Source organism: Mchenga conophoros, linkage group LG19, assembly GCF_057382185.1.
Source record: "Mchenga conophoros isolate Kocher_MC1m ecotype Shallow Benthic linkage group LG19, M_conophoros_male_GT1.1, whole genome shotgun sequence".
Classification (NCBI taxonomy): domain Eukaryota; kingdom Metazoa; phylum Chordata; class Actinopteri; order Cichliformes; family Cichlidae; genus Mchenga; species Mchenga conophoros.
Window position 1 is genome coordinate 30,001,327 of NC_140544.1, and position 25,917 is coordinate 30,027,243.

At 43.7% G+C, this 25,917-nt stretch overlaps 3 protein-coding genes across 7 annotated transcripts in view; all 3 read left to right on the top strand.

Annotated features, from left to right (window-relative positions):
• The first annotated feature begins 70 nt into the window (after positions 1-70).
• Positions 71-4,709, top strand: LOC146552598 (jun dimerization protein 2-like). Of its 2 annotated transcripts, none has more exons than XM_085258133.1 (4): positions 71-373; positions 2,220-2,437; positions 3,287-3,391; positions 3,504-4,709. In XM_085258133.1, the coding sequence occupies exons 1-4, from the start codon at positions 286-288 to the stop codon at positions 3,687-3,689; spliced, it is 597 nt and encodes a 198-aa protein (XP_085114259.1). In that variant the 5' UTR covers positions 71-285; the 3' UTR covers positions 3,690-4,709. The 2 variants fall into 2 exon arrangements, with proteins under 2 accessions (XP_085114259.1, XP_085114260.1); XM_085258134.1 differs by lacking the exon at positions 71-373 and adding an exon at positions 394-603.
• Positions 4,710-5,176: 467 nt separating this feature from the next.
• The window catches only part of flvcr2a (FLVCR choline and putative heme transporter 2a), a 28,892-nt gene continuing 8,151 nt past the window's right edge, over positions 5,177-25,917 (top strand). The window contains exons 1-3 of one of the 3 annotated variants that reach the window (XM_085258119.1): positions 5,177-6,337; positions 23,664-23,805; positions 25,610-25,750. In XM_085258119.1, the coding sequence (XP_085114245.1) occupies positions 5,774-6,337; positions 23,664-23,805; positions 25,610-25,750 (847 nt within the window). In that variant the 5' untranslated portion in view covers positions 5,177-5,773. Of the gene's footprint in view, positions 6,338-20,885; positions 21,516-23,663; positions 23,806-25,609; positions 25,751-25,917 lie in introns of those variants that run through there. The other 2 variants (XM_085258120.1, XM_085258121.1) reach the window with 2 other exon arrangements.
• On the top strand, positions 7,290-17,229 carry LOC146552600 (uncharacterized). 2 transcript variants are annotated; one of them, XM_085258118.1, is made up of 2 exons: positions 7,290-15,066; positions 15,106-17,229. In XM_085258118.1, the coding sequence occupies exons 1-2, from the start codon at positions 14,346-14,348 to the stop codon at positions 17,097-17,099; spliced, it is 2,715 nt and encodes a 904-aa protein (XP_085114244.1). In that variant the 5' UTR covers positions 7,290-14,345; the 3' UTR covers positions 17,100-17,229. The 2 variants fall into 2 exon arrangements, with proteins under 2 accessions (XP_085114244.1, XP_085114242.1); XM_085258116.1 differs by having other exon boundaries at positions 7,290-7,644; positions 7,713-17,229.

Below are 25,917 nucleotides of genomic sequence, written 5' to 3' on the forward strand. Positions count from 1 at the left end.
TATTTGCTGTTGAAGAAGCGGAGGTGGGAGTTCACTGTAGATCAGTGGCCGTACTGTTTTTCCAGCGCAGGCCTGCATCTGAGTCGTATTATTGTGGTTGCAGCGGCAGCAGCAGTATGCAGCCTCCCTGTTTCTTTATGGGAGGAGCGGTGCGACTTCCCCACTTCTGCCCCCACTATGTAGGCTACTTTTTTTTCTAACATCCCTGCTTACGTTTGACTGGCATAGCCTAATTTCCGCATTCCCAAATCCTCCCAGATTGGGATCACGTTTAAAATCGGGCTGATGCAACGATTTCCACTTTTTAAAATATACTCTCGACCCTCGGCTGACCAGAAGAAAGGACATTTGTTGCACCTGGGATCAAAGTCAGGTCGGTATACAAAACTTCAGAAGTCGAGAGTTGCATATTTAATTTATTTATTTATTTTTGGTACATGCTGAATAGCTTATTGGCGCGCCACACATAGGTCATAACGAGCATAGTTTGCGAAGAGGCAGCGGGCAGGTCTGATGTTTTCGATTATACGGTGCGATCGATGCATTCTCTGAATTTCTCTGTCAAAGCAAACCTGACATCTTTAGTGATCGTGCTGCAGAAAGGTCATTTTCTTTTGTTTGCATGCTCCCTTTTCATGAATCACGGCGTGCACAATTCAGAACAAAATGTTCTTGTTTTGTCTAGTCCGCCGTTTACATTAGTGCCTCGCACTGATTCTCAAAATGCGGGTTATCCGAGCGGCTGTGGACGGAAAGCTGTAACATTTTATCACTGCAGGTCTCTGATGGAAACACAAAGTTACGTAAGATGGGCTTAATGCCGCACTGTAGAAAAAAAAACTTCCGCTTTCAAGTTGACCAATTCAGCTACACCACTATATAACTGGTCAAGCGATTACATTATTAAACGGCTCTAAATGTGCTTTCATGCATAGCCTGGGGGGTTCAGCATTGTAAACAAATAGTCTGGTGATAATAAACCATGACCAAGCGAGTTGTTTCTATGGGACATTCAGGATTAGCCATTAATAAAGTGACTATTAGTAGAGAAAGTTTAAAACCACCTTCGGGGCCCCTGCATCAACATTCAGATGGCAGTCACTGGCTCATAATGTGTGTTTGGGGTTTTATTTTGAGGATAGAAAAAATGATAAGCAAAAGTTACATTTGGCTTTAAGTGTTTTTGCTTTCATTTCAAGCTAAACTGCTCACACATTATTTCTCCGTTTTATCATGGCTGTTATGCTTTAATTGCAAGCAGAGTTTTGTGTTTTTTTTATGGCCTCTCTACTTCCTCTTGGTCTTTATAACCTGAACTTTGAGGAAGTTGCAAAACTAAAAGTTATTCCCATGTGAGATTATTATGTAGCCTGTGAGTTCATGTTCTGAGGAGAGCCACTGCGATTTGACCCCCCTCTTTAATAAACATTAGTCTACACAAAGAACACAAAGCCAGATTGCTGTTTCTTGTGGTTATATATTTTAATTAGAATTTGCCTTGGTTGTTTTTGTGATGTGGGATAAAGGTACATCAGAAGTTTTTTGGGGGTATTTCATGTGACTTGGACATCCGCTGAGCTGCTGTAGTAACTTCCTGTATGTTGGGTGGCTCTCACCGTCTTTGTATATGCTGAAGTGTCCTTGTCTACATATTTGCCTGTGCAAAACTGTGGTAATGTGTTCACACAGTTAACTTTGTTTTTCAGCTAAAGAAAGCAAACTATTTTCTTAAACGTTACTGCATTATGCTATATTTTGGCTGCATAATTTCACGTCTTTATCCTCAATTTTGGCTCTCCCCCTCGATATGTCTCATATTCAGGAAATCACAGTCACCCTGTAACTATTTCTTGGCAACTGCTACCTTTAGCGCCCCTTGGAATAAAGTAGAATTTGTTTGAGTCTAGTCTTTGCAGTGTTGTTCACCTCTCTTTTTGGCCTTGTAGCATTAGATGATGTACTTTCTTGCCATGATCCCTGAAGTTTTAGAAATTGTTTTTTAGAAAATATTGCAAAATTGAATAAAAACAACATCAGTCCACCTTTTGCAAATGATTCATTGAAGCCCTCTAACAGATGGTACATAATGCACTTATATTTGTTATCAACTCATAAATGTAAAGCATTCCTGTAATGTATTCAGTTTTTTATGTGTTTTCCTTAATCTGACTTGGTTTGTTGTCTGAGTATATCTCCCGTTTTCTCCCTCTCCCGCCTAGCTGTGGTCACGACCGAGTCTGACACGATGCCAGGACAAATCCCAGATCCCTCTGTCACAGCAGGTTCCCTGCCCAGCCTGGGCCCACTGGCTGGGATCACAGCCACCACGCTGACTGACAAGCTCAAATTTGGCGACCTCCAGGAGTTTGGGACAATGCTATCACCTCTGCATTTCCTGGATAGTCTGGGGAAGAGGCCTCTAATAATCAAAACTGAGGTATAGGACACACTAAGCAGTTGATAACCGTTATCCTTTAAACTAAGGCCACGTTTTAAGTTTTTACTCAGCTTACATGTTCTTTTTAAACGTTCATTTCTAAAAAGTGGCTCCAAGGTGTGCTTTTAATGTATCTGCTGTTAAAAAAAAGGCATGGAAATTGTCTGCTAACTGTGTTTAAAATCTCGCTTCTGTATCCTAAAGAAATATGTTTGCTGTTTATATTTTATTCAACAGGACCATCTAGTGGACACAAAGGGACATGTAGTTTATAGAGCAGGTAGATTAGTAATAGTGGCAGAAGTACAGGTAGTTTTTTTAATGCTGTCCCAAAGTAGTGTTTACAAATAGAGTTAAAAACAACAACACCCTACATATATAAAACAATGAGAAGAAATGGCTTTTTATATGAACTTTCCCGCTGTGTCAGATGTCCGTGAGAAATCACGTCCTCCATACACTTGCACAGGTTTTCTTGGGGAGATTTGACTTCTCCTGCCTTAAAAAAAAACACGTCGGGTTCATCAATTACCTGGCGTTCAAGGATGCTTAGGCATGCCAGACTGTGCCAGGTTAAAAAATGCTTTTTTTCTATTTTTATGCATACCATGACTGAAACAGAAGGACTTGCACGCTAATGTAGAGGGAAAAACAAACCAAAAGGTCTTTAGTTTGGGGAAATGTCACTTTGACTTGTTTACAGTGATAGCAAAGAAGAACCCAGTAGGTTAAATACTAATATTAACACATACACATTCCCATCCTTACTCTGTTCATGGACTGCCTGCTATTGTATGGCAGATTAATTGTGCCTGAAGGTGTGTTTAAAACTCTTGTGCCTGTCTCTAGAGAGACGAGGAGGAAGAGAGGAGAAAACGAAGGCGGGAGAAAAACAAAGTGGCTGCAGCTCGCTGTCGAAACAAAAAGAAGGAGAGGACAGATTATCTACAAAAGGTGAGGCACATCTAAGGAGCCTCCTTTGCATGATTGCACACTCTCACATACTCAACTTGTGTCTCACTCTTTCCACAATTATTACTTTGTCTTCCTTCCAATCCCATGGCAGGAGTCGGAAAGGCTAGAGATGTTAAATTCCGACCTTAAAGCCCAGATCGAGGAGCTGAAGCTTGAACGACAGCAGCTGATCCTCATGCTCAACCGCCACCGCCCCACGTGTATTGTCAGGACAGACAGTGTCAAAACTCCGGAGGGTGAGGTGAGCCCCCTGCTGCAGCAGCTGGAGGCCAAGTGAAGGTTGTAGTGCGAGTTCCTACAGTTTACGATTGGGAAGAAGCAACAAACTAGCAGCACTTACGTTTGGGGCCTCGGTCATGGAGGAGAACCAGCCACTGAGCGCTACACCACAAAATGTGGATCCACTGTGCTTAGACACTGTTTTGGCAGTTAAATCAATCTTCTTTCATAGTCTTTTTTTGTTTTGTTTTTGTTTTTTATTGTTCCTTCTTGCTTTTTCATTTATTCTTCATTTTCGTCTTCACAGGTCCAGCCACAATTAGTGTGAAAGTAAAGAAAAAAACACAGCACAACTTTTGGTAGAATTACAAGCCACACACGAGGCATTACTTTGATATATTTCCAGTAATTACACCTGTGTTTTAATGCTTTTTGTTTTGTTTTTTTGTAGTTAACCCTAAAACAGAACTGCATTCGATCAGTCAGCTGCACAGATGATTATTTGTTGCTGTGTGGGATGAAACTAAGTCACTGTTTCCATGCAGGGAAGAGGCGATACCCCAAAGAGACAGTGTTTGTAAGTTATCAGGCTACAAATAGACATCTTTGCAGCATGATGTGACCTTGACTGTCCTTCAATTGTTAAAATACATGCAGGGAATTGTAGAAATATCATTGAAATCTGTGGGGAAATAGTTATATATGTATAAAAAAATAACTACTGGAATACATTAACCATCACATGCAGATGATTTTTTTTATTTCTGTATAAACCCACAGTCAAAGAAGCCTTTGTATCGCATAAATAACCTCAAGCATTTTTCATTTGTTGGCACAGCAGCTGAACATTTTTTCTTTATTCCATTGTTTTTTGGCGCAGGCGTCATGTATGCACATACATATATATATATACAAGTGTTTACATTGTACTTTATTTTCTGTTACCATATTGTTACTAGCAATTATGTTTATGTTTTTATTCTTTTGTATATGGTGTTATATAAGCATATAAGCTATCACAAAATCCCATTTTGTATTTCCTTAAGAAATAAATGTCTAGTTTCTTTTTTTAAAATTATTGAATAATATTTTTTTGAGTCTTGCAAAATGGAAGACGTTTTATAATAATATTTTGTGCACAAAAAAAAAAGTTTCAGGAGCAAAGTTTCTGGTAAACCCTGACATCTTGTGGTGAGCTGCAGCACAGCTCATTAACCTTCCTGCTTTATTAAGTGTGCCTATGCCAAGAGGCACACTTAAATATCTTTAAACTACTTAAAATGTATTAACTATAATATATTGCTCCATACCTCTCCCCCATTTTTAGTCATGATGGATTCTTTGTAGGTCCAGTAGTAACTAATGTGCAATAATAATAAAATACTACTTTAGATTAAATGTGGACCATCGTTTGGTTTAGACATGTAAATCATTTTTTAAATTATTGAAATAAGAAAAACACCAAATTCTCAGCACGCACGAACAAATAAGCACAAAGACGCCCGTTGTTGTTATCAGAGGGGATTTAACACGCAGATTAAAACCGCAGTGGCTGAGGCAAAAGGAACTAAAGCTTCAGGAGAGAAGTAGGCTGACAGCAACGTTACTGTAAGTTAGCTGAGCTCCGAGTGGGTATTTTTTGCGGCATAGTGATAATTTGCTGTGTTGCAACAGGGGATGAAGTCGAAACATGCAACAGTACTGACATGAGCAGCTCAGACAGACTGCACTGTGTCGTCTTCAGAGGTTATCTCTGCTCTGTCATGTTGAGGGTTTCTCTCAGAGCTCCCGAGGAACAGCCACTGTCATTTCTTATCTCAACAGCTGGGTGGAGTAAAAGTCGGTGTCAACACGTTCTTCAAAGGGAATTTCTCAGAAAGCTCAAGTGTATATACTCAGGAGCCGGTTAGACATCTCAATTAAAGGCTGATCAGTCTAAAGGGGTTCGAGGCACAGAGGAAGTCCGACAGCTGAATGGTTTTTGGCAGTGTCACGTGGAACGAAAGTGATACTTGGGTTTTTTCCCTCCTATTTTCGTTTTTTTTTTTTCTTTTCTTTTTTCTTTATTAAAGGACATCTTAAGTAGGTTAGTGTCGCGGTGGCTGTGCTTCAGTTCAGTTCAGTTCATTTCTGGAGCAGATAATGGGGGACAGGTGCGCTCCGGATACGACGGAGAATGGTCCACACATGGGAGTAATAGGTCCAGCTGCCGCGGACCCCATTGAACACAGCGGGATCATAAACAGGGAGAGCGACTTGGGGGTCACTACGCGTCTATACAGGAGGCGATGGATGATAGTGTTCCTCTTCAGCTCTTACTCTCTGATCAACGCTTACCAATGGATCCAATACGCGATCATCAGCAACATAATTATGAAGTTCTACAAGGTGGAAGCCTTCGCGGTGGACTGGCTGTCTATGGTCTACATGCTCACATACATCCCCTTCATTTTCCCAGTCACCTGGCTCCTGGATATTAAGGGACTGCGGGTCACAGCGCTGATTGCGAATGCGCTCAACTGCGCCGGGACGTGGATAAAGGTGGCCAGTGCCAAACCGAGCCTATTCTGGGTCACCATGCTTGGACAGTTTATGAGTTCCTTTGCCCAGGTTTTCATCCTCGGGATGCCCTCCCGCCTGGCGTCGGTGTGGTTCGGAGCGAATGAGGTTTCCACCGCCTGCTCCATTGGAGTTTTTGGCAACCAGGTGAGTTAACACAGGGAGTCGGTTAAACAGACCTCAATTTCTGTTTGTTGCGTAAAACCCATGAAAAATAATGCCTAATATCTGGTACATTTATAGACATTAGTAACTTGGAGTAGACTGGCTCAATGAACATCTTAGAGTGGAATCAATTTAAATATTTCCATTTGGGCCCAGCTGACTTAATCTTATCCTTCCAACTTTATAGAACAATAAGTTATGGATTTAATCAAATGCAAATGTTAGGCTGTATAAAACTAGACGTTTTGATAAAGCTTGTAAATAATGATAGAAATGTGCCAATAATGATATTCTGCTTCTTTGGCTATGTTTTTCCTGGTGCCTGGTTCCTGTTGTTTTTGTTGTTGTTGTTGTTGTTGTTGTTGTTTTTTGGGGGGGGGGGGGCATTAATTTGCGCTGTGATAAATATCAGGTGTGTTTTCTTCACTTTCTGCAGGCAGTGAACTGTGGGTTTTGGGGGGTCCCTCTGTGCCACCTGGTATACTTCTTTGTCCACCAGGCAAAGAGGCCCTGACTAAATCTGATCTGTAAAAACTGAAGGAATTTGTTTTTGATTGTTCGAAAACAGTGTGAGTGATGGATGCACCCACTACACCAGTTATATTTAAACTGCACCGTCAATATCAATGAATTGCCATTGCAGTGGTTATTTCTATTTGGGCGTGTTGTCCTTAATTGGCAAACCAAATGGGGGAGACTGGGTATATTTGTAAAATTAAGAGAGTTGTAGCACCGCCAATCCCACCAATCAGAGATGAGATAGGACTCATATGGTCACTTCGGTGTCTACCCACTTCCATTCCTGATTTCATATGATGATTGACATGGCAGGAAACAACTGCGTGTAGATTTTTATTGGGGGGGGGGGAGAGTACAAAAGTAATTGTTTTGACCAGCACTAAACTTTGTTTATTATCCAAATCCCAAAACCAAATTCAGTGTATTTATGTAGCACATTTAAAAACAGAAAGTTTGCCCAAAGTGCTGTACAGAAACAAAAGGATAAAACACAAGATAAAACCACTGCACTCACATAAAAACATAATAATACACATGATAAACATATCAACTCACACCAGTCTGAACGCTATTGAAAAAAGGTGTGTTTTCAAAATGAAGATCCCTGTCTAATATTTAAAGGCAGCGTATTCCAAAGTTTGGGGGCCATAATTGAAAAGGCTCGTTCTCCTCTACATTTTAGCCTAGATTGATTTTGGGACAACCAACAGCAGCTGGTCAGCTGATCTGAGGGTCCGCGAAGGAATCTAAGGCTGAAGTAACTCAGAAAGGTATGGGGGAGCAAGACCATTAAGGCATTTATAAATCAGCGCTTTGAAATCAATTCTGTCATGAACAGGAAGCCAATGAAGAGAAGACAGGATTGGTGCCTGTGGGTACCAGTCAAGAGGCGGGCAGCAGCATTTTGAACGAGCTGAAGACGTGCAACAGATCCTTGGCTGACTCCAACATAAAGTGCATTACAGTAGTCAAGCCGAGTTGAAATATAGGCATGTATTACCTTCTCCATGTCACGTCTTGACAAAACTGGCTTCAGCTTTGCTATTTGCCTCAACTGGAAAAAGCTTTTTTGCAACACAGAACTAATATGTTTGTCCAATTTAAAATCTGCGTCCATAATGACTCCCAAATTTGTCACATGCTATTTGATATAATACCCTAGCCAACCACAATTCCCAAGCGGGTTGCATGAAATATTATTAGGTCTAAATACAATCACCTCCGTTTTACTCTCATTGAAACTCAAAAAGTTCAGAGCCATCCAAGCTTTGACATCTTCAAGGTAGTTCAAAAAAATTGGATGGAGCCTGGGCCATTTGGTGCTAAAGGCAAATACATTTGGCAGTCGTCTGCGTAGCAGTGAAAGGATATTTTGTGTTTTCTGAAAATAGACCCCAAAGGGAGCAGAAAACAAATGTCGGCATTTTATGTAAAAGTCTGAAAACTAGTGCAAAAATTAATTGAGTTACAGATGCTAAAGCAAACAGCCAGTCTCCCCTACATGTGTTTGCAAACATGTGAAATGACACTGTGCACACAGGATGTTTAACCGGTTCTTTTAAGATGATCTGCCCGCTCTGTGGCTACATCTCCACTGAATTTTATTCTTGTTTACTTTGCACAAGCTGATGATCACTTCACATCCTTACAAGTCACTTAATACAAGTCCTGTACCCAGAATCCTTGCAAGCTACAGAGAACTAGTTTACTTACTGATATACAGGATAGTGTTTTCATATGTGACAGTAACACAGACCCACCAATGTTTAAGTACCTTTTTACAGTGTAGTTTGAGGGATTTGTGAAGAAAAATTATCAATTCTATTCAATTCAGTTTTATTTATATAGCGCCAAATCACAACAGAAGTCGCCTCAAGTCGCCTTCTGAAGAGTATAATATAAAAAAAGAATTCTAAACTTAAATAGTAAACTTTTCACTGCACTCGATGCAGCCTTGTCAAAATCGGAGTACACTCGATGATTAAATAGTTTATAGAACCACCTTTAGCAGTGATAGGTTGATGTAATCAGTTGCTATGGAATTTTATCAGTCTCGTATCACTCTGAAGGAATTTCCACTCTTTTTTACAGCATTGCTTCAGTTCATTGGGGTTTGAGGACATTCATTTCTGCAAGGTCCCACGATCAGACTGAGGTCTGGACTTTAACCGGGTCATTGCAACACCTCGATTCTTAAATTTTTCTGCTATTTTGTTGTGAATTTGCTGCTGTGCTTATTTTGGGATGATTGTCTTGTTTCATAAATCAATTTTGGCCAAGCTTTCAGTCAGACAAATGGTCTCATGTTTGCATACTTTAGCATAGAGAGTGGTTCATAGTTGAGTCATTGACTGCAAGTGCAAAGTCCTGTGCCAGCAAAACAAGCCCGAATCAACAACCTGCCACCACTGAACTTGACAGTTGCTATAAGGTGTTTGTGCTGTTGTGCTATGTTTGGTTTACACTGCGCATCACAGTCAAATAGCTCCAATTTTGGCTTGTCTGTCCAAAAGATATTATTCCAGTAATTTTGTGGTTTGTTCAAATGCAACATTTGGAAAAGTACATGTTGTCTGTTAGGAGTCCTCCCTTAAATGTTGCGTCATTAGAAAGCCTTGCTTGTGCTCTTGACAGTAGGATTCATATAGATTGCATAAATTGTACTTAACGTAGAGATTATGCTCGCCTCAGAGGACAAGGATGAATTGCTGGGAGGATAGAAATATATTTTTAAAAAATCCCCCCGAGCGTGAGATTTGACAGGTGGGGCAACTGTAAAGTCAGGTTTCCAATTAGAGGTAACGAGATAAGAGATAACTCTTTATTGTCATTCCTCAGTCTAGTACAATAGTACAACAAAATTGGAAACTGTCCCACTCGGCATTACGCACAACACAACACAACAAAAACAAGACAACACAGTAACTTAACTTAATAAATAAAAAGAAATAAAAAGAATGACTGTATGAATAAAAAGAATGAGTCTATGTTTTTATTTCACATTGTTATTATTATTATTATGTTATGGGCCCCCCAAAAAGTCCAGGGAGGTAGCCAATCAGGTCAACTGTTAGCACTGATTAGGGCTATTGCCCTGTTGTAAAAGCTGTCCTTGAGTCTGTTTGTCCGCGACCTCAGCAGCCTGAATCTCCTGCCCGACGGCAGCAGCTTAAACACCCTGCGGATGCTGCGTGCCCTCTTGAGACAGCAAATGCTGTGCAGGTCCTTCAGATAAGGGTGAGGATGTCCAGTGATTTTTGGGCCATATTAATGACCCTCTGAAGTGCCTTTTTGTGTGCCATGGTGCAGCTGAAGAACCATACACAGATGCAGTATGTCAACAGACTTTCAGTGGAGCAACGGTAGAAGACGATTAGCAGCTCCTTCTTCAGGTCCATTTTTCTGACGGTTCTCAGAAAGTGGAGACACTGTTGGGCCTTCTTTAAAACCGCCGAGGTGTTTGAGCTCCATTGGAGGTCTGTCTATGTGCACACCCAGGAACTTAAAACTGGAGACCCTTTCCACACGCTCCCTGTTGATGCTGACAGGCTGCAGCTCAGACTTCCTCCTTCTGAAGTCGACTACCAGCTCTTTTGTCTTGGTGGTATTGAGGTCCAGGTTGTTGTCTGCACACCAATCCGACAGCCTCTGAACCTCAGACAATGGTGTCTTCAGTTGATCTAATAGCTCTGTATGTGAACTGGAGCGGGACATTAGTTAGCGATCGTGGCTCAAGAGTTGGGCGTTCGCCTTGTAATCGGAAGGTTGCCGGTTCGAGCCCTGGCTTGGACAGTCTCGGTCGTTGTGTCCTTGGGCAAGACACTTCACCCGTTGCCTACTGGTGGTGGTCAGAGGGCCCGGTGGCGCCAGTGTCCGGCAGCCTCGCCTCTGTCAGTGCGCCCCAGGGTGGCTGTGGCTACAATGTAGCTGCCATCACCAGTGTGTGAATGGGTGGATGACTGGATATGTAAAGCGCTTTGGGGTCCTTAGGGACTAGTAAAGCGCTATATAAATACAGGCCATTTACCATTTATTTTTATTTCACTTAGACTTTTGTTTCAGTTTAGTTTCTGTTAGTTTCCAGAGTGGACTTCCTCATTTCAGTTTAGGTTTGTTTTTTTAATGATTAATATTCGTTTGCATTCGTTTCAGTGTTGGTTTTTCTGTTTTGTTTTTTGTAGTAATTTCTGTATTGAAAGCATATGCAAGTAAAAGTCAGTAAAGGGATTACAATAAAAAAAACAGATATTGTTGAAATGAGATGACTCCCAGTGTTGTAGACATCAAAGCTACATCAGGAAAGTTGTAATAAAACATTTACCTAACGTAAAAACGATTTTGTTAGATTTAGCCAATTAAAAAAATGTGTCAGGTTTAGAAAAATATCACCGCTTGCGCTGAAATCCAACCCTTTGCTGTTTTCTTGGTTGCCCCGCTTGCCTGGACAAATGTATACTTCCTGTTGAAATACGTAAGTCACAAAGTTGTGCTGCTTGTCACGAAAAACACTTGAAGCTCCCTACCCACGAACACAAACGCCAACTATTTCATGTTTGTTTGCTGGGAGACCGGGCTGGTTTTGAACGAGGCATCCAAATGGGAAATGACGTGACCACTGTCGCCATCTTTTGCTGGGTCAGTGTATTTACTTCCACGCAGTCTTTCCCAGGTATCATAATCTCCCAGTTTTGTTTTTTGAGTGATTTGTTTACACTCTAATGTGCAAAACTTACATTAAATTAACTAAATGTTTTCGTATATCTATTTTTACACAGCTCATAACGCATCATATTGTTCCAGGAAGTACAATAAAGTCTTATTGTGATTAGGGTTGCCAACCGTCCCTTAAAATACGGAATCGTCCCATATTGAGCTGATAAGGGACGCACTTTGTCCCGTAATACAGTGAGAATCAAAAGTAGTCTATAAATGTTAATGGAATTAACGCTTTGTTTGAAAACATAATTCCCAGCCCCTCTCCTGCTTTGTGACCAATGAGCTGACAGCACACTTATGACAATTCGAGTATGACAATTCAGATTACCGCTCATCTCATTGGTCGAGGAAAGGTCGCTTACAGAGAAAATACCGGAAGACAACAGATGACCACAACAAGAAGCATGGCCAACAGGGAAACAAACGCCGACACTGCGGTGCAAGTCTCGGATGACAGTAAACCTAAAGCTGGGCAGACACTGTGCTAGGGCTGCACGATTTTGCATAAAATGAGAATCACGATTTTTTTGGCTTAGAATTGAGATCACGATTCTCTCACGATTTTCTTTTCCAGTATAAATATTTATTGCACTTATTAACTGCACATCAACTTCGTAACAGTTAAGACTGAACATAAAAACAATAAATAAACATAAAAACAACAAATGTCTCACGTTTTGTTGTTGCCGCAAAATGTTGTACTGCTTGAAATTCCGTCTCCACCGTTGCTCGACGCTGCGTGTATAGAGCAGGTAGTGCAACAATAGAAAAATAGTTGCGGGACGGCACTGTGTAGCGTTTGTCTAGGGTGTTGATCATTTTCCTAAATCCCTCGTTTTGCACAGTGTTGATGGGAGCCATATCTTTGGTCAGGTGATAAGTGATAGCCTCCGTAATGTCTTTGTGCCTGCGGGAGTTCGACGTGTATAGGGAATGGTAAATGACCTGTATTTGTATAGCGCTTTACTAGTCCCTAAGGACCCCAAAGCGCTTTACACAACCAGTCATCCACCCATTCACACACTGTAGCGCTGTATAAGGTTCCCGTTATTGATGTTTGGGTGGTTGACCGGGACGGATTTTCTCCTGTCACTTTCTCGTCATCCCTGAAGTGCTCTCCGTTGTTTTCCCTGCTAATTTTAGCATCACACGGCACAGCAGAGTACGTCCCGGATCAAAATGCGGTAAAATCGTCGTCTTTTTTTTTTTTTTTTAATCGTTGTCATTTGGAAATGAGATCGCACATAAGCATGAATTGAGATCGCGATTTTCTAACGATTAATCGTGCAGCCCTACACTGTGCGATTTTCAAACTGCACGATTGACTCGCAGGGGTTAGAAGTTGGTAGGTCACGATGCAGGGTCTCACCCGATGCTCTGATGCGACCTGAGTGCTCACACTGTGCCTCCTTAAAATGAAGGTTATAACAGAAAATCTGTCGCTCCCCCTCTCTGTCTTTCACTCACACAGACACACCACCACCATCAACTTTGCTAAATTGCTAATGAAAAACATGATCAGGCAGCTGTGATTGAGCAGCATGTAAATCCAACTATTTTCACGGTTGTTGTGGTCGTGATAATTTTGTGATGCCACATCGAAAAGGCTCGGATGAGCTTTCCAAAGTTCTACAAGTTGTGCCTCCATCGCTTGTGTCCAGATCACACGCTGCACTGCCGTGCTGCTCCGTCTTTTTCACCGACGTTTACGTGTTTGCGCGTGAGCAGTGTGCTTCTCGTTACCCCACGTATACTAAACGATGCACGATGAAGGCCAAAATCGGGCCGATCACCAAATCGGTCGCACGACTCAAAAATCGTCTCAAAATGGGCCAAAAATCACACAGTATAAGCCCAGCATTAGAGCAGCAATGTTTGTTCCCTTCAGAGAAAGAAAAATAGGCTGCAAAAGTACAGGGAGGAATGGGAAAAGGAAAACACCTGGCTGGGAAAATGCACGATAACACCTTTAAAGCGCACTGCACTGTGTGCTGGCGCACTTTTTCCATAGGCATGCTTCTAGTGGTGGCACATGAAGAACATGAGGGGCGTGAAAGCTCGGGGAACCCTTAACCAATTTCTTGTCCACCAGGCCACGGCTGAAGCAGATATGGTATGTAAACACTGGTTTGTTTTTTTAAACCCTCTGGTTAAGGTTAATATGTGTCACGGTTCTGGGTCCGTTGGACCCAGTATTTTGAGTTTATTATGTTTTGGTTTATTTCTGCTTCATGGATTGTTTTCTTCTCGTAGTGATGATGATGATTATTATTTCTTGTTTCTGTTTATCCGTGCTTAAGGATTTGTTCTCAGTTATATCTCACGTTTAGTTTAGTTCAGATTCCATGTGTCATTCTGTCTGTCTCTCAGTGTAAAGTCTGCATGCTTGTTTTGTAATTCATGTTTCCTGTTTTATTGTGAAAGTCTTTGTCTTATGTTAGTGTGTGCAGCTTAGCTCCCCCGTCTCGTTAGCCCTGATCTCTCCCAGCTGTGTCTCCCTCCTGTTGCCGATTCCCCCGTTACTACCCTGTGTATATAAGCCCTGTGTTTTCCCATGCTCAGTGTCGCGTCGTACCCTCAGAATTATGCCTGTGTGTCCTTGGTCTCAGTGTTCCATCCTCATTCCATGTTTGTTTTTTCTGCCAGCAATAAAGCTGAGGTTTTTTGAGTTTCAATTCTGTGTTTGAGTCCTGCATTTGGATCCTCATCTCTGCCTGCCCGCACACAGAGCCCTGACAGAACGACGCGACCAGTAATGGATCCAGCGGACTCACCGTGGAAGCGCAGCTCCCGTTTTGACGGGACTCGGCTAGCGCTTGGAGGGCCTCCGTGCTGCCGTTCCTCGCTGGCAGCCTACCCTTCGGCCCACTCGTCTGCTTCCTCCCCGCGGACGCCCAGGTCTCGCAGAAAACGCTCCAGCCGGTCCCGGGAGGATTACTACGAGCCTGCAAGCAATCAGCTCACGCCTGCACAAGCCTTTTACAAGATATTAGGGATTATTATCGTGCCGCCTGACTCACCCAGCATTTCCACATCACAGCAGGAGCAGCCACAGCAGAGTCCTCCCTCGTCACATTCCGCCAGCGCCGCTCCCTCTTCAACAGGGAGGCAGCGAACACGCAGCCAGCACTCACAGCTCCAGCAGGAGCCTGGGATTCAGCTCAAACAACCGCCTAGGGTGAGTGACAGAGTCTCCCTTCATTCGCCTTTTTTGTCAAGGGATAGACAGACTGTTTCCCCCAAAGCTGCGAACGCCAGCTACATGAACACTACAGCTCGTGTTTCTCCGGTTCGGGAAAATAAGAGTTTTCGTTTTAAGAATGACTATTTTCCCATTGGTTCAGAAGACTGTGCGCCTGATGTTTTTTCAGATCCAGGAGTTAAGACTGTTCCATCTGGATCTGTTTATTCTGGAGCTATGTTTATTCAGTCAGCTGCCCGTCCGCTTTCAGCTCAGTCACCTGCTCAGCAGCCGTCTGTAGCTCAGTCTCCAGTGTCACCTGCTCAGCAGCCACCTGTAGCTCAGTGTCCTGTGTTTCCTGCTCAGAAGCCGCCTGTAGCCCAGACACCAACTCCACCACCACCATTTTCGCCTCAAGCTCAGTTAGCCGCCCGGCCTCAAGCTCAGTTAGCCGCCCGGCCTCAAGCTCAGTTAGCCGCCCGGCCTCAAGCTCAGTTAGCCGCCCGGCCTCAAGCTCAGTTAGCCGCCCGGCCTCAAGCTCAGTTAGCCGCCCGGCCTCAAGCTCAGTTAGCCGCCCGGCCTCAAGCTCAGTTAGCCGCCCGGCCTCAAGCTCAGTTAGCCGCCCGGCCTCAAGCTCAGTCTCCAATTCCACCACCGTCGTCATCCCAACCATTGTTTCAGTCACCCTCAGTTCAGCCTCCTGTTCAGCAGCCACTAGCCCTGCACCCTGTGTCACTTGCTACCCCGGTACAACAAGCTCAGTCAAATCAATCTAAAATGAACTGTGTTTCATCAGTTTGTTCTAAGCAGAGCAACAAACCTCATGATAATGTAATCATTCCTAAAAAGCTGGCCAGTTCAGAGACTGTGACGCGCTCCAGGGCCTCCCCAGAGGCTGAGTTTCAGCCCTCAGCCTACTCTGGACCCCTGGAGGCTAGGAACCCAGCTGAGGACTGCACCCGGCTGTCACTGCCTGAGCAGAGTCAATGCTCTGGGCGGCTGAAGTCTGCTATGTGTTTGCCAGAGGCCCGTGCGCCTGCTGGTCCTGTTCTGTCCCTGCCAGAGGCCCGTGCGCCTGCTGGTCCTGTTCTGTCCCTGCCAGAGGCCCGTGCGCCTGCTGGTTTTGTCCTGTGTGTTCCAGGGGCCCCTGTGCCCACTGGTCCTGAGACTGTTCTCGCTGGAGGGCCCGAGGAGCCCGTCCAGCCTCCTCCCTCGTCAGCTGGGGGGCCCGAGGAGCCCGTCCAGCCTTCTGCCTCGTCAGCTGGGGGGCCCGAGGAGCCCGTCCAGCCTTCAGCTGCGGTCTCATCATCCTCGCCCGCTGCGGTCTCATCATCCTCGCCCGCTGCGGTCTCATCATCCTCGCCCGCTGCGGTCTCATCATCCTCGCCCGCTGCGGTCTCATCATCAGCATCATCATCTTCGCCTGGCCCAGCTTCCGTGTCAGCATCCTCATCAGCTGCTTCGCCTGGCCCAGCTTCCGTGTCAGCATCCTCATCAGCTGCTTCGCCTGGCCCAGCTTCCGTGTCAGCATCCTCATCAGCTGCTTCGCCTGGCCCAGCTTCCGTGTCAGCATCCTCATCAGCTGCTTCGCCTGGCCCAGCTTCCGTGTCAGCATCCTCATCAGCTGCTTCGCCTGGCCCAGCTTCAGCGTCCTCATCAGCTGCTTCGTCTGGTCCAGCCTCCGCGTCTCCACCCACGCCAGCTGCAGCCTCCGCGTCTCCACCCACGCCAGCTGCAGCCTCCGCGTCTCCACCCACGCCAGCTGCAGCCTCCGCGTCTCCACCCACGCCAGCTGCAGCCTCCGCGTCTCCACCCACGCCGTCGCCTGGTCCGGCTCCCGCATCACCAGCTTCGTTCGGCCCCGCCTCTGCATCAGCGTCGCCTGGCCCGGCCCCGCCTCTGCATCAGCGTCGCCTGGCCCAGCTTCGGCTTCAGCCTCTGCCTCATCTGATCCAACCTCCGCTTCGCCTGGGGCTGCAGGGGCCACGCAGCCTTCGGGTCCCCTCCTACCACCTCCACATTGTCGGTCATCTGCCAGGCCGCTTGTTGGGCATCATCACCACCGTGGCCGCCCTCCGGACTTCTGTTGCCGCCACTGCCTTCCGCGTGGCCGGCCTCCAGGCTTGCATTCCCGCCGCCGTTGCCATCCGCACGGTCGGCCCCCAGAACTGCTTTCTCGCCGCCGTTGCCGTCCGCACGGTCGGCCCCCAGAACTGCTTCCTCGCCGCCGTTGCCGTCCGCACGGTCGGCCTCCAGAACTGTTCGCACGTCGCCACCGTTGCCGTGTGCACGGTCGGCCCCCTGGACTTTTTTGTAGACTCTTGGTGAGCTCTGGTTTCGTTTTGTTTTTGATATGCTTTCCTGCGTTTTTTGGACTCTGGTGCTCCTTGTTTTTTTTTATGCTTGGGCCTGTCCCTCCATCCTGGACCCCCTCCGCCCGCCCTGGCCTGGTGCTTTGTTGGGCTTTTTTTTTTTTTTTTTTTTTTTTTTTTTTTTTTTTTTGGGGCTGTCGGGAGCCAGCCCTTAGAGGGGGGGGGGGTACTGTCACGGTTCTGGGTCCGTTGGACCCAGTATTTTGAGTTTATGTTTTGGTTTATTTCTGCTTCATGGATTGTTTTCTTCTCGTAGTGATGATGATGATTATTATTTCTTGTTTCTGTTTATCCGTGCTTAAGGATTTGTTCTCAGTTATATCTCACGTTTAGTTCAGATTCCATGTGTCATTCTGTCTGTCTCTCAGTGTAAAGTCTGCATGCTTGTTTTGTAATTCATGTTTCCTGTTTTATTGTGAAAGTCTTTGTCTTATGTTAGTGTGTGCAGCTTAGCTCCCCCGTCTCGTTAGCCCTGATCTCTCCCAGCTGTGTCTCCCTCCTGTTGCCGATTCCCCCGTTACTACCCTGTGTATATAAGCCCTGTGTTTTTCCCATGCTCAGTGTCGCGTCGTACCCTCAGAATTATGCCTGTGTGTCCTTGGTCTCAGTGTTCCATCCTCATTCCATGTTTGTTTTTTCTGCCAGCAATAAAGCTGAGGTTTTTTGAGTTTCAATTCTGTGTTCGAGTCCTGCATTTGGATCCTCATCTCTGCCTGCCCGCACACAGAGCCCTGACAATATGGGCATGTGCAGTGAATATCAGCGCTATGTGGCCAGAAGTGTGATAATATCATTTATTTTGTGTAATAAACAACTGCAAGGATAGATGATTACAACAAATAGATGACTAATACATAAAAGTAATACATAGATGAATAATGATGATGAGTTAAGATGCGTAATCATGGGAACAAGTGGGTTTACAAACAGGAGCAGCTGATTAGCATTAGAAAAGCTGAAATAATACCTCAGCTGAAGCAAATTGTACTAAATGCACTATATGTGCACAATTACAAGAATATTTTTGTTCTATTGTTTTCTATTATTTTAAGCAGGACAGTTTTTTTTTTTTTTTAAAGAAAGATTTACTTATATTCTCAAAAGTTAAGCATGACAGGCTTCTGTTTAAGAAAGACCTGTTTTACTGTGTTAATGTTGTCATTTTGAGCTAAAAATAAATGGCTAAATGATCATTTGTTTCCCATATGGTCATATCACAAAGAATATCTGCTTAAATCAAATTCAAGTCAAATGGTTAAAAAATTTCACACACACAAAAAGAGCTACCACACTGGGAAGGGTGAAGACAACTGGGTTGCCCGGCCCTGGCCACGAGGTGTCCCTTATTTATTTTTCAGGGAGTTGGCAACCCTAATCGTGATCCATAAATGCCAAAAAAAAAAAATCTTTCCGTTATGGAGCAGGATATTCCTGAAATTATTTTACAATCGGCTTATCAGTAGTGTTTTACCGTTTTATTGCTCTGATTGTATGAAAATAAGACGATAGCACTGCCAACAAAGCAAACCTGGTATTTCCGCAACTACTGTTTCGTCTTTCATTCAGACATTGTCAGTTTACAATTTCACATGACAGTGTTTTCCCAAAAGACGCTTGTCGGCAGCCACGGTGGCGCGCGTTTGTGGTTGTAGTTTCAATATCCTGAATGAGTTTTTGACTGTTCTTTACTTCCCTTCGATCCTTCCGTGGATTTCACAGAGAGGTGGTGTAGATAGAGCCTGGAAATTTCCAGCGTGTTTAAAGACGCACTGTAAGAAAAGCCAGGCTTAGAGCTGGATGTTGGACTATATTACTCATTAACACAGAGCATCCATCAGTATGAGGACTGGATTTCACTACTGTATTGTTATTACTTTGTTGTTACGAATTACATTCCGTTCAGCAACACTTTTTAATAATATAGTACATTTTAATATTTGATTACTTTGATTAATGCAAGTATTAGTGTTTGATTTGCTTAGCAAACAGTATATTATGCCTTATGTTGAAAATAAGACTAATATGATCAGAATTAATCACGGCTGACTGAACTACTGTCCTTGTGTCTGAATGCAGGGTAAAAAAATTTGTCAGTAACACCACCTTATGACAAGGATCGAAGAACTTAGAAACAATATGATCGCTGGCTTTGATCAGTTGTTTTTGTGCTCTATTGTTGACAAAGACAAAGAGCAGTAGTTTTTATATAGCGCTTATATAGATTCAAGGACTCATTGCACACACTGGAAGGTCATTAGTGTCACCTTGTCGTGCATCCACGTGAGTACAGTCAGAAAAAAACTCATGAAAAACTCATCTATGAAGTATGAGACACTTGGCTTTACATTAAAGTGGCATTCAGTAGGTGGGGTTCTCTAAGAGTCTCAAGTCTAAGTGTCTCAAGTGTGGGCAAAAATGATCATGGTTCACAGTAATTTCTATTGTGTGTAACTGTTTCCTCCATTTATCCATTTAGCCAAAAATGGCTCGTTACCAAAAGTAACGAGCCATTTTTGTAAATGTAAGGTGCAGAAAGTACAGATACTTGTCTAAAAATGTAGGGAATAAAAGTAAAAAGTTGTCACAAAAATACATATTCGACTAAAGTACAGATACCTGAAAATTTGACTTACCATCTCGGCTAACTACACATTTAAGATACACTTCACCAAAATAAAACCAGAATATCAAATCTAAATGTAAGCGTTTAATTTTATCTCTATACAGGTTACAGTTTGGAAGCTTGCTTGTTCTGCTATCTTTCTGTAATGGTTAATCCACCAATATGTACAAGCTCTTTAATTGAAACGACTTTTTTATTTTTTCAAATTTTCTGTGTAATAAAGAAACAGGAAAAATAATAGTAGCCTATGCTCAAAGAAATGTGGATATAAACATCTTCAAATTAAAGCTGAATCTCATACCAGCAGTGCACTGGCATGTGACTTAACACAACATAAATGTGCCACTGTGCTAATCCCTCCTGACTGCACTGTGTAAACTGACCATCCTCAGGTCTGCCAGTATTGTAATGCCAGAGACAGATGACATAATACAAAGTGATTGCACATTGGTAAATCCAATTTAGGAACCAGAAACACTCAACCTTAATAACTGGTCAACAAGCAGTGTGTTACCGTCACTTCATGTTTCAGTGCTCAGGGACACTTCCCCTCTGTGTCACAGCATGGCAGCTGTGCACATTCAGTATTCCTCTCAATGAACTTTAACTTGTCTGACGCATTTATGTATGTGTGAGTGTCATGTGCCTATACTTAGCAATAAAACCAAGTTGCTCTTGTAGTTCGTCCTTACATTTACATGCTATGCTTTTATGCGATCTCACATGGAAGTAGGAGTTTTAAATGAAAAGTAAAACGCATCCTTGGTGTTAAAACCACTAGAGAAGAAGGCCGAACCCCGACATTTGCAGCTGGGTATGTAATTGTTGACTGAAATCAGAGCCTACTCATATACTGCTCATTATATTTAAACTGCACCCCAGATTCACCTCTGGTAAATCAGCCAGCAGTAATAGGAAGTAATCTCCAGTTTAGGATCAGCGGGCGAGCTTGGTTATGATCACCATTTAGGAAGTTCCTGCTGGGTGGGAGGGCCTAGTCAGGTAAGCTGCCATGGTGTTAAGAGAGTGCACACACAAGAAGAATTGTTTGCTCTTCCCTTCAGCTGTTGAGAGCCACACAAGCCTGAAGGAAGAGGGAAGAGTTTCACTGGGAGCAACATGAATTCTCAGGATGAACTTTCTCATGAGTGGGCGGACAGCCTCGACAAGGCCAGGGTCAATGATTGCACCCCAACGGGGAAAGAAAGAAACAGCTTGCGAGAATACGCACACTGCCTGCCTCTGGGAGATGGTGATGACACCTTGGAGCCATCAGCCATCGACACCGCGCGGCTCTTTCCGCTCATGGAGACCAGGCTGTACAAACGGCGGTGGGTGATGCTCTTCATCTTCAGCGCCTACTCCATGAGCAACGCCTTCATGTGGCTGCAGTACGGCATCATCAGCAACATCTTCATGCGCTTCTACAGCATCGGCACCCTGGCCATTGACTGGCTCTCCATGATCTACTTTCTCACCTACATCCCTCTCATCCTACCCGTCATGTGGCTCCTCGACAATCGAGGCATCAGAGATGTTGTGGTGGTGGGGTCCGCCTACAACTGCATCGGGGCCTGGATCAAGACGGGCTCGGCGGACCCCAGCATGTTTGCTTTGACCTTCTTTGGACAGTTCGTGTGCTCGGTGGCCACGGTTTATATCCTGGGCATCCCTTCCAGACTTGCATCTCTGTGGTTCGGGCAGCAGGAAGTGTCCACCGCCTGTTCCATTGGGGTTCTGGGAAACCAGGTGTGTCTTTGTTTACCTGCTGGGTTAAAAAAAATGTGTGTATGGTGTTATTCACTTTTCTTCTTTAAAGTGGGCGAGAGTGAATGAGAGCTCTGTCATCTTTAACTCTTTGTGCAGTATATTAAAAAAATAGCATGTTTCTGTTAGGTCAAGCTATCTTGATTTGTGATTGAGTGTCTCTCCTCCTGTGGATTCTTCTTTCCAACCTTCTTCCAGAGTCCGCAGGTTTAACAAAGCCAGTCACCTTCTTTGCCACTGGTGAAAACTAATGGCTAGTAATCCCTTCAGAGTAAAGGTTCTTAAAGAAACGATGAACCCAGCATGCAGTACATGTTAGCATGCTGGATGCTGAACCATTTTAGTTCTATTAAAGTACTTCACATACCAGGCAAGCAGTATATGGGAAGTAGAAGGGCATGGTTTACATTACACTGAGCATTTTTACTGTTTAAACATTACTTGGATTACCAGTATCAAAATATGAAGTCATAAATTCTTCATTTACAGTGAGATTGCACTAAGAATGCTGTGTGCATGGCAAGGTAGTCAGGTCTGCTGGGGCGGGTGTGTTTCACTGCTTTTGCTTTCCTTTTAAAAATCCCGAGAACGGCATTAGACAGACAAAATCATCTGAAAATTCCAAAAAAGGTCACAGGAAATGTCAACACGCATCAACTGAAATCTAATTTACCTTAAATTTACCCACGAAACATGGAGAGTGATAGTTTTATGCAATTTTAAGTCATATCTAAAGTAAAGAGAAAATAAACAGAGCAAATGTGGTGTACTTGGCTACATATCAGTGCTTTGTGATCTCTCCACAGTCTCTAACACTTTTCTCATCTTATTGACCGCTCTGAGCACGCTGTGGTGCCCTTTAACCTCCAAAGCTGAACCATGTCCTCTCCCTCCATCATTAGACCAAACACCGGCGCTTGTCATGAATGTTCTTGTTTTGTGCTTTAAACCCGCTCCCTGCCGATGAAGATGAAAAGGACGCGCTGCTGTCGATGTTTACTTGCTCACCATGGCTTAATTGCTTTGGCTGCGGTCCCTAACACTGGATGCTTCCAAGTTTTCAGGCTGAAGTCGTTTTATGTAATACCTTGGACATTTAGAAACAGTTCACATTAGCAAAAAATTAGGTAAGGGTTCCAGAAAAGCCTGTGACGCTTTGAAGATCAAACAGACATCAAACTTCAAGCGAGGTCACTGTAATTTGGAGCCAATGAACAATGAGCCTGTTTTGCATAGTTTTGACGAGGTTATAAAAAGTCTTTAGTTTGGTTCAAATGTGTGACTGTCTGCTGTGAATGTTTTCTAGAGCTTTTTCTAGTACACTGGCAACAAGGTAAACATTATAGCGAAGGTTCTAATCTGTCTGAAGGCTGTAGAAGGCAACAAGTGTAACAGTGGGTGTAACATTCTCAGACGACTGAAGGGATCGTACATATTTCTGTGTTTCCACTCGTCAAACACTTCACAGGTTTGTTACTCACAATCGGGAATGTGTCGCGTCACCTTTCCTTCTCTCACCTTTCCCCTAGAGTGGAGGGACCACCACCGGTGTCCCTTCTGGAATGTTCTTGTGACAGTAGGAAGCCGAGGATGTTGGCACTGCTGCTGTGGTATTCAAATTTGGAACGTTTACCCCCACTCCCTTCCCATTTACCCAAGATCCACTAGAAGTGTTGCTTTTCACTGAGGTTGGCTGGGGTTTTAAAAGTTAAATTTAGTGACATGTAATCTTCATGTCAGGCAGTTTACAAAAGAATGGTGACTTACGGTGTTACCTGTCTCTGTTAAACAAAAAACTACAGACGGGTTTATTTTGCCACAAATGGCAAATATGCATATATTTTATGTTTTATAATAAGAGGTGTACCATCACTCACACTGATTGCAGCAGTCAGTCAGATGCCAAACAGGCATTGACATTTTCTGCATCAATTACTTATTTCATTTTTTGTTTATGTTTTTGGGGTGTTTCTTGCTTTTTACAGGGCATCATATCAAAGTGCAAACTTTACCCTTCTTTATGTCTTCAGTGACGTGTTTTGCGTTATAGCTTTTTTAAAATTTGGACATATGTGTCTGTGCGCAGGCATCACATCAGTCCATAGTTAATTATGTGTCTCTCGCTTACAGTTGGGTATTGCCATTGGGTTCCTGGTTCCACCCATCCTCGTGCCTAACGTGGATGACATGGACGAGCTGGCACATCATATCAGTATCATGTTCTACATTAGCGCAGGCATGGCCACCGCCATCTTGGTCCTTGTGGTCATCGGTAAGTGTTTAAAGGGAAGATGAGTGTTTATACATGTCAGTTATGGCTGGAGCCTTTGTAGAACCATTTTGACCATTTCTGTTTGAAACCTAAAATCGTGTTGAAGAACCTGGAGAATTTTAAGGGGAAGAAAATCAGGAAAAGAACAGAAAATCTGTGAGCACAGAATCATCAGTGAATTTTATGCATTGGTCTCCTGTAGACACTGACGCCACTGTTTGCAGCTTCCAGCCAGCATTGATGTGATCTTGTACTGCCTTTTCTGGCCTTGGAGACGCATGGATCCAAGTCTTGATTGAGCCTCACGTTTGTGTAAAAGAGCTAATGGGTTAGAGTCCTTGTCAGAGCTCTTTACTCACTCATGCAGCAATCGCCCACTGCAAGTCACCTTAAGTGTCACTCAGCGCCCACAGCTATTGGTGTGAAAATATATGAAGCAAAGCATCATCTTGACAATTTGTAGTTTCCAGTGTTACCTCACCTTGACTCCTTTGTCCACTAGAAGAATTACACTGCTGTTTTAAATGAGAACACAAAAGAGTCTTTGAAATCATCTTTGCTGCAAAGTTCTCGATATGAACATCCAGACTTGTGTATGGCAGAGCTTTACACAGAGATGTCTGCTCCTCAGCCAGCTCCGCTGGGAAACTGAGCCTGCCCGAGGTGTGCTTTCTAGCGAAAAACTCAACATCCCTTCAACTCCACCAGATGAGCAGCTGCGGTAATTGGTGTAATTGTCCACATTTTGATGAGATGAGTTTTGACACGACGTGAAATACAGGCAGGGGCTCAGGGAGTCATAGCAGAGTTTTATAAAATCACCCCCCCACCTCAGCCCCCAGCTCTGTTAAATTCTCTCTTCACCTCCACCAAGGACTAAAAGTCAGAGAAAGTCAGAGAAACAGTGGTGGAGAACCAGTCCCTTGATTACTTGGATATGCTGACTAAATAACTCAAAGCAAATCCTTGGGACACAATCACCTGTGACTGTGACCTTTGAGGTCAAAGGTTTGTGATTCCAGCTTTTGCTGATTGTCGTGTCACGTGCGGAGAACATCTGTGTTTCACTTTACATACTGCGCAGATATATCTGCTTGTCCCAATCAAGCAGGTTTTACTTATTTAAAAAAATATATAATCACATGTGAAGCACACACTGCCAATTCTAACTACACATAATGTATATTTATGCTGTCAGGAACATGCATCATATTTGGTAACTCACTAAACTCAATAGTGAAAGATTAAATGCAATAACAATACAGAAAGTGTTACGGAATCAGTAAATAGAAGAAATACTGAAAATGTCAACCTGTTATTCAATAAAACCTGTTAATCTACGACTTATGATAGGAGGAGAAAAGTAATAACAATAGCCACCTATATGTGGTTAAATTTGGTGGCTGACTTGATGTCCAGGGGGCAGGTCAGATGTCACCCGCTGTGTTAGACACTTACCTGCATTTTCTTAGAAAGGCTCAGTCGAGCATCACATGGACCTTGTACTGGAGAGCTGGCAGGTTAAAGATTATTCCAAATTCTCACATGTAACTCTGTTGGACAATGTCTAAAGATGTTCAGGGCTGCTGTACGTGTGTTAAAACCTGCTTCGGAGACTGATATCTTATCTTTATAAGCATGTTTACTCATGTTTGGAGTCCACTTTTGCTCTTACCTCAGCATCACACTGAACTTTGCTCTTTGCCCCAGTCCGGTGTTTTTCCGGTGCTGTCCTACTAAATCTTATATCTTAAAAACTAAAGTAACCTCCAGAAATGCTGCGTTTGTTTGTGTTGCTTTTCAGTGTTTCAGGAGAAACCTGAGATCCCACCCAGCCAGGCCCAGGCACAGGCCAGGAACATGCAGCCTGATGAGTACTCCTACACAGCCTCCATCTTGAGTCTGCTGCGCAACAAGCCCTTCATGCTCCTGGTGGTCAGCTATGGTGGGTTCCTCCCTCTTACCCGTACTAAACATGCAAACTGTAGCAGTCAGCCCCACCATTTCTAGGACTAAACTTTTACCCTGGCAAGAGTTAAGGATACTGTGCATTATGGTCTATGTAACTCTCGTTCACAGTCCTTATCGGCCTCTGAGCACATATATGAGCGA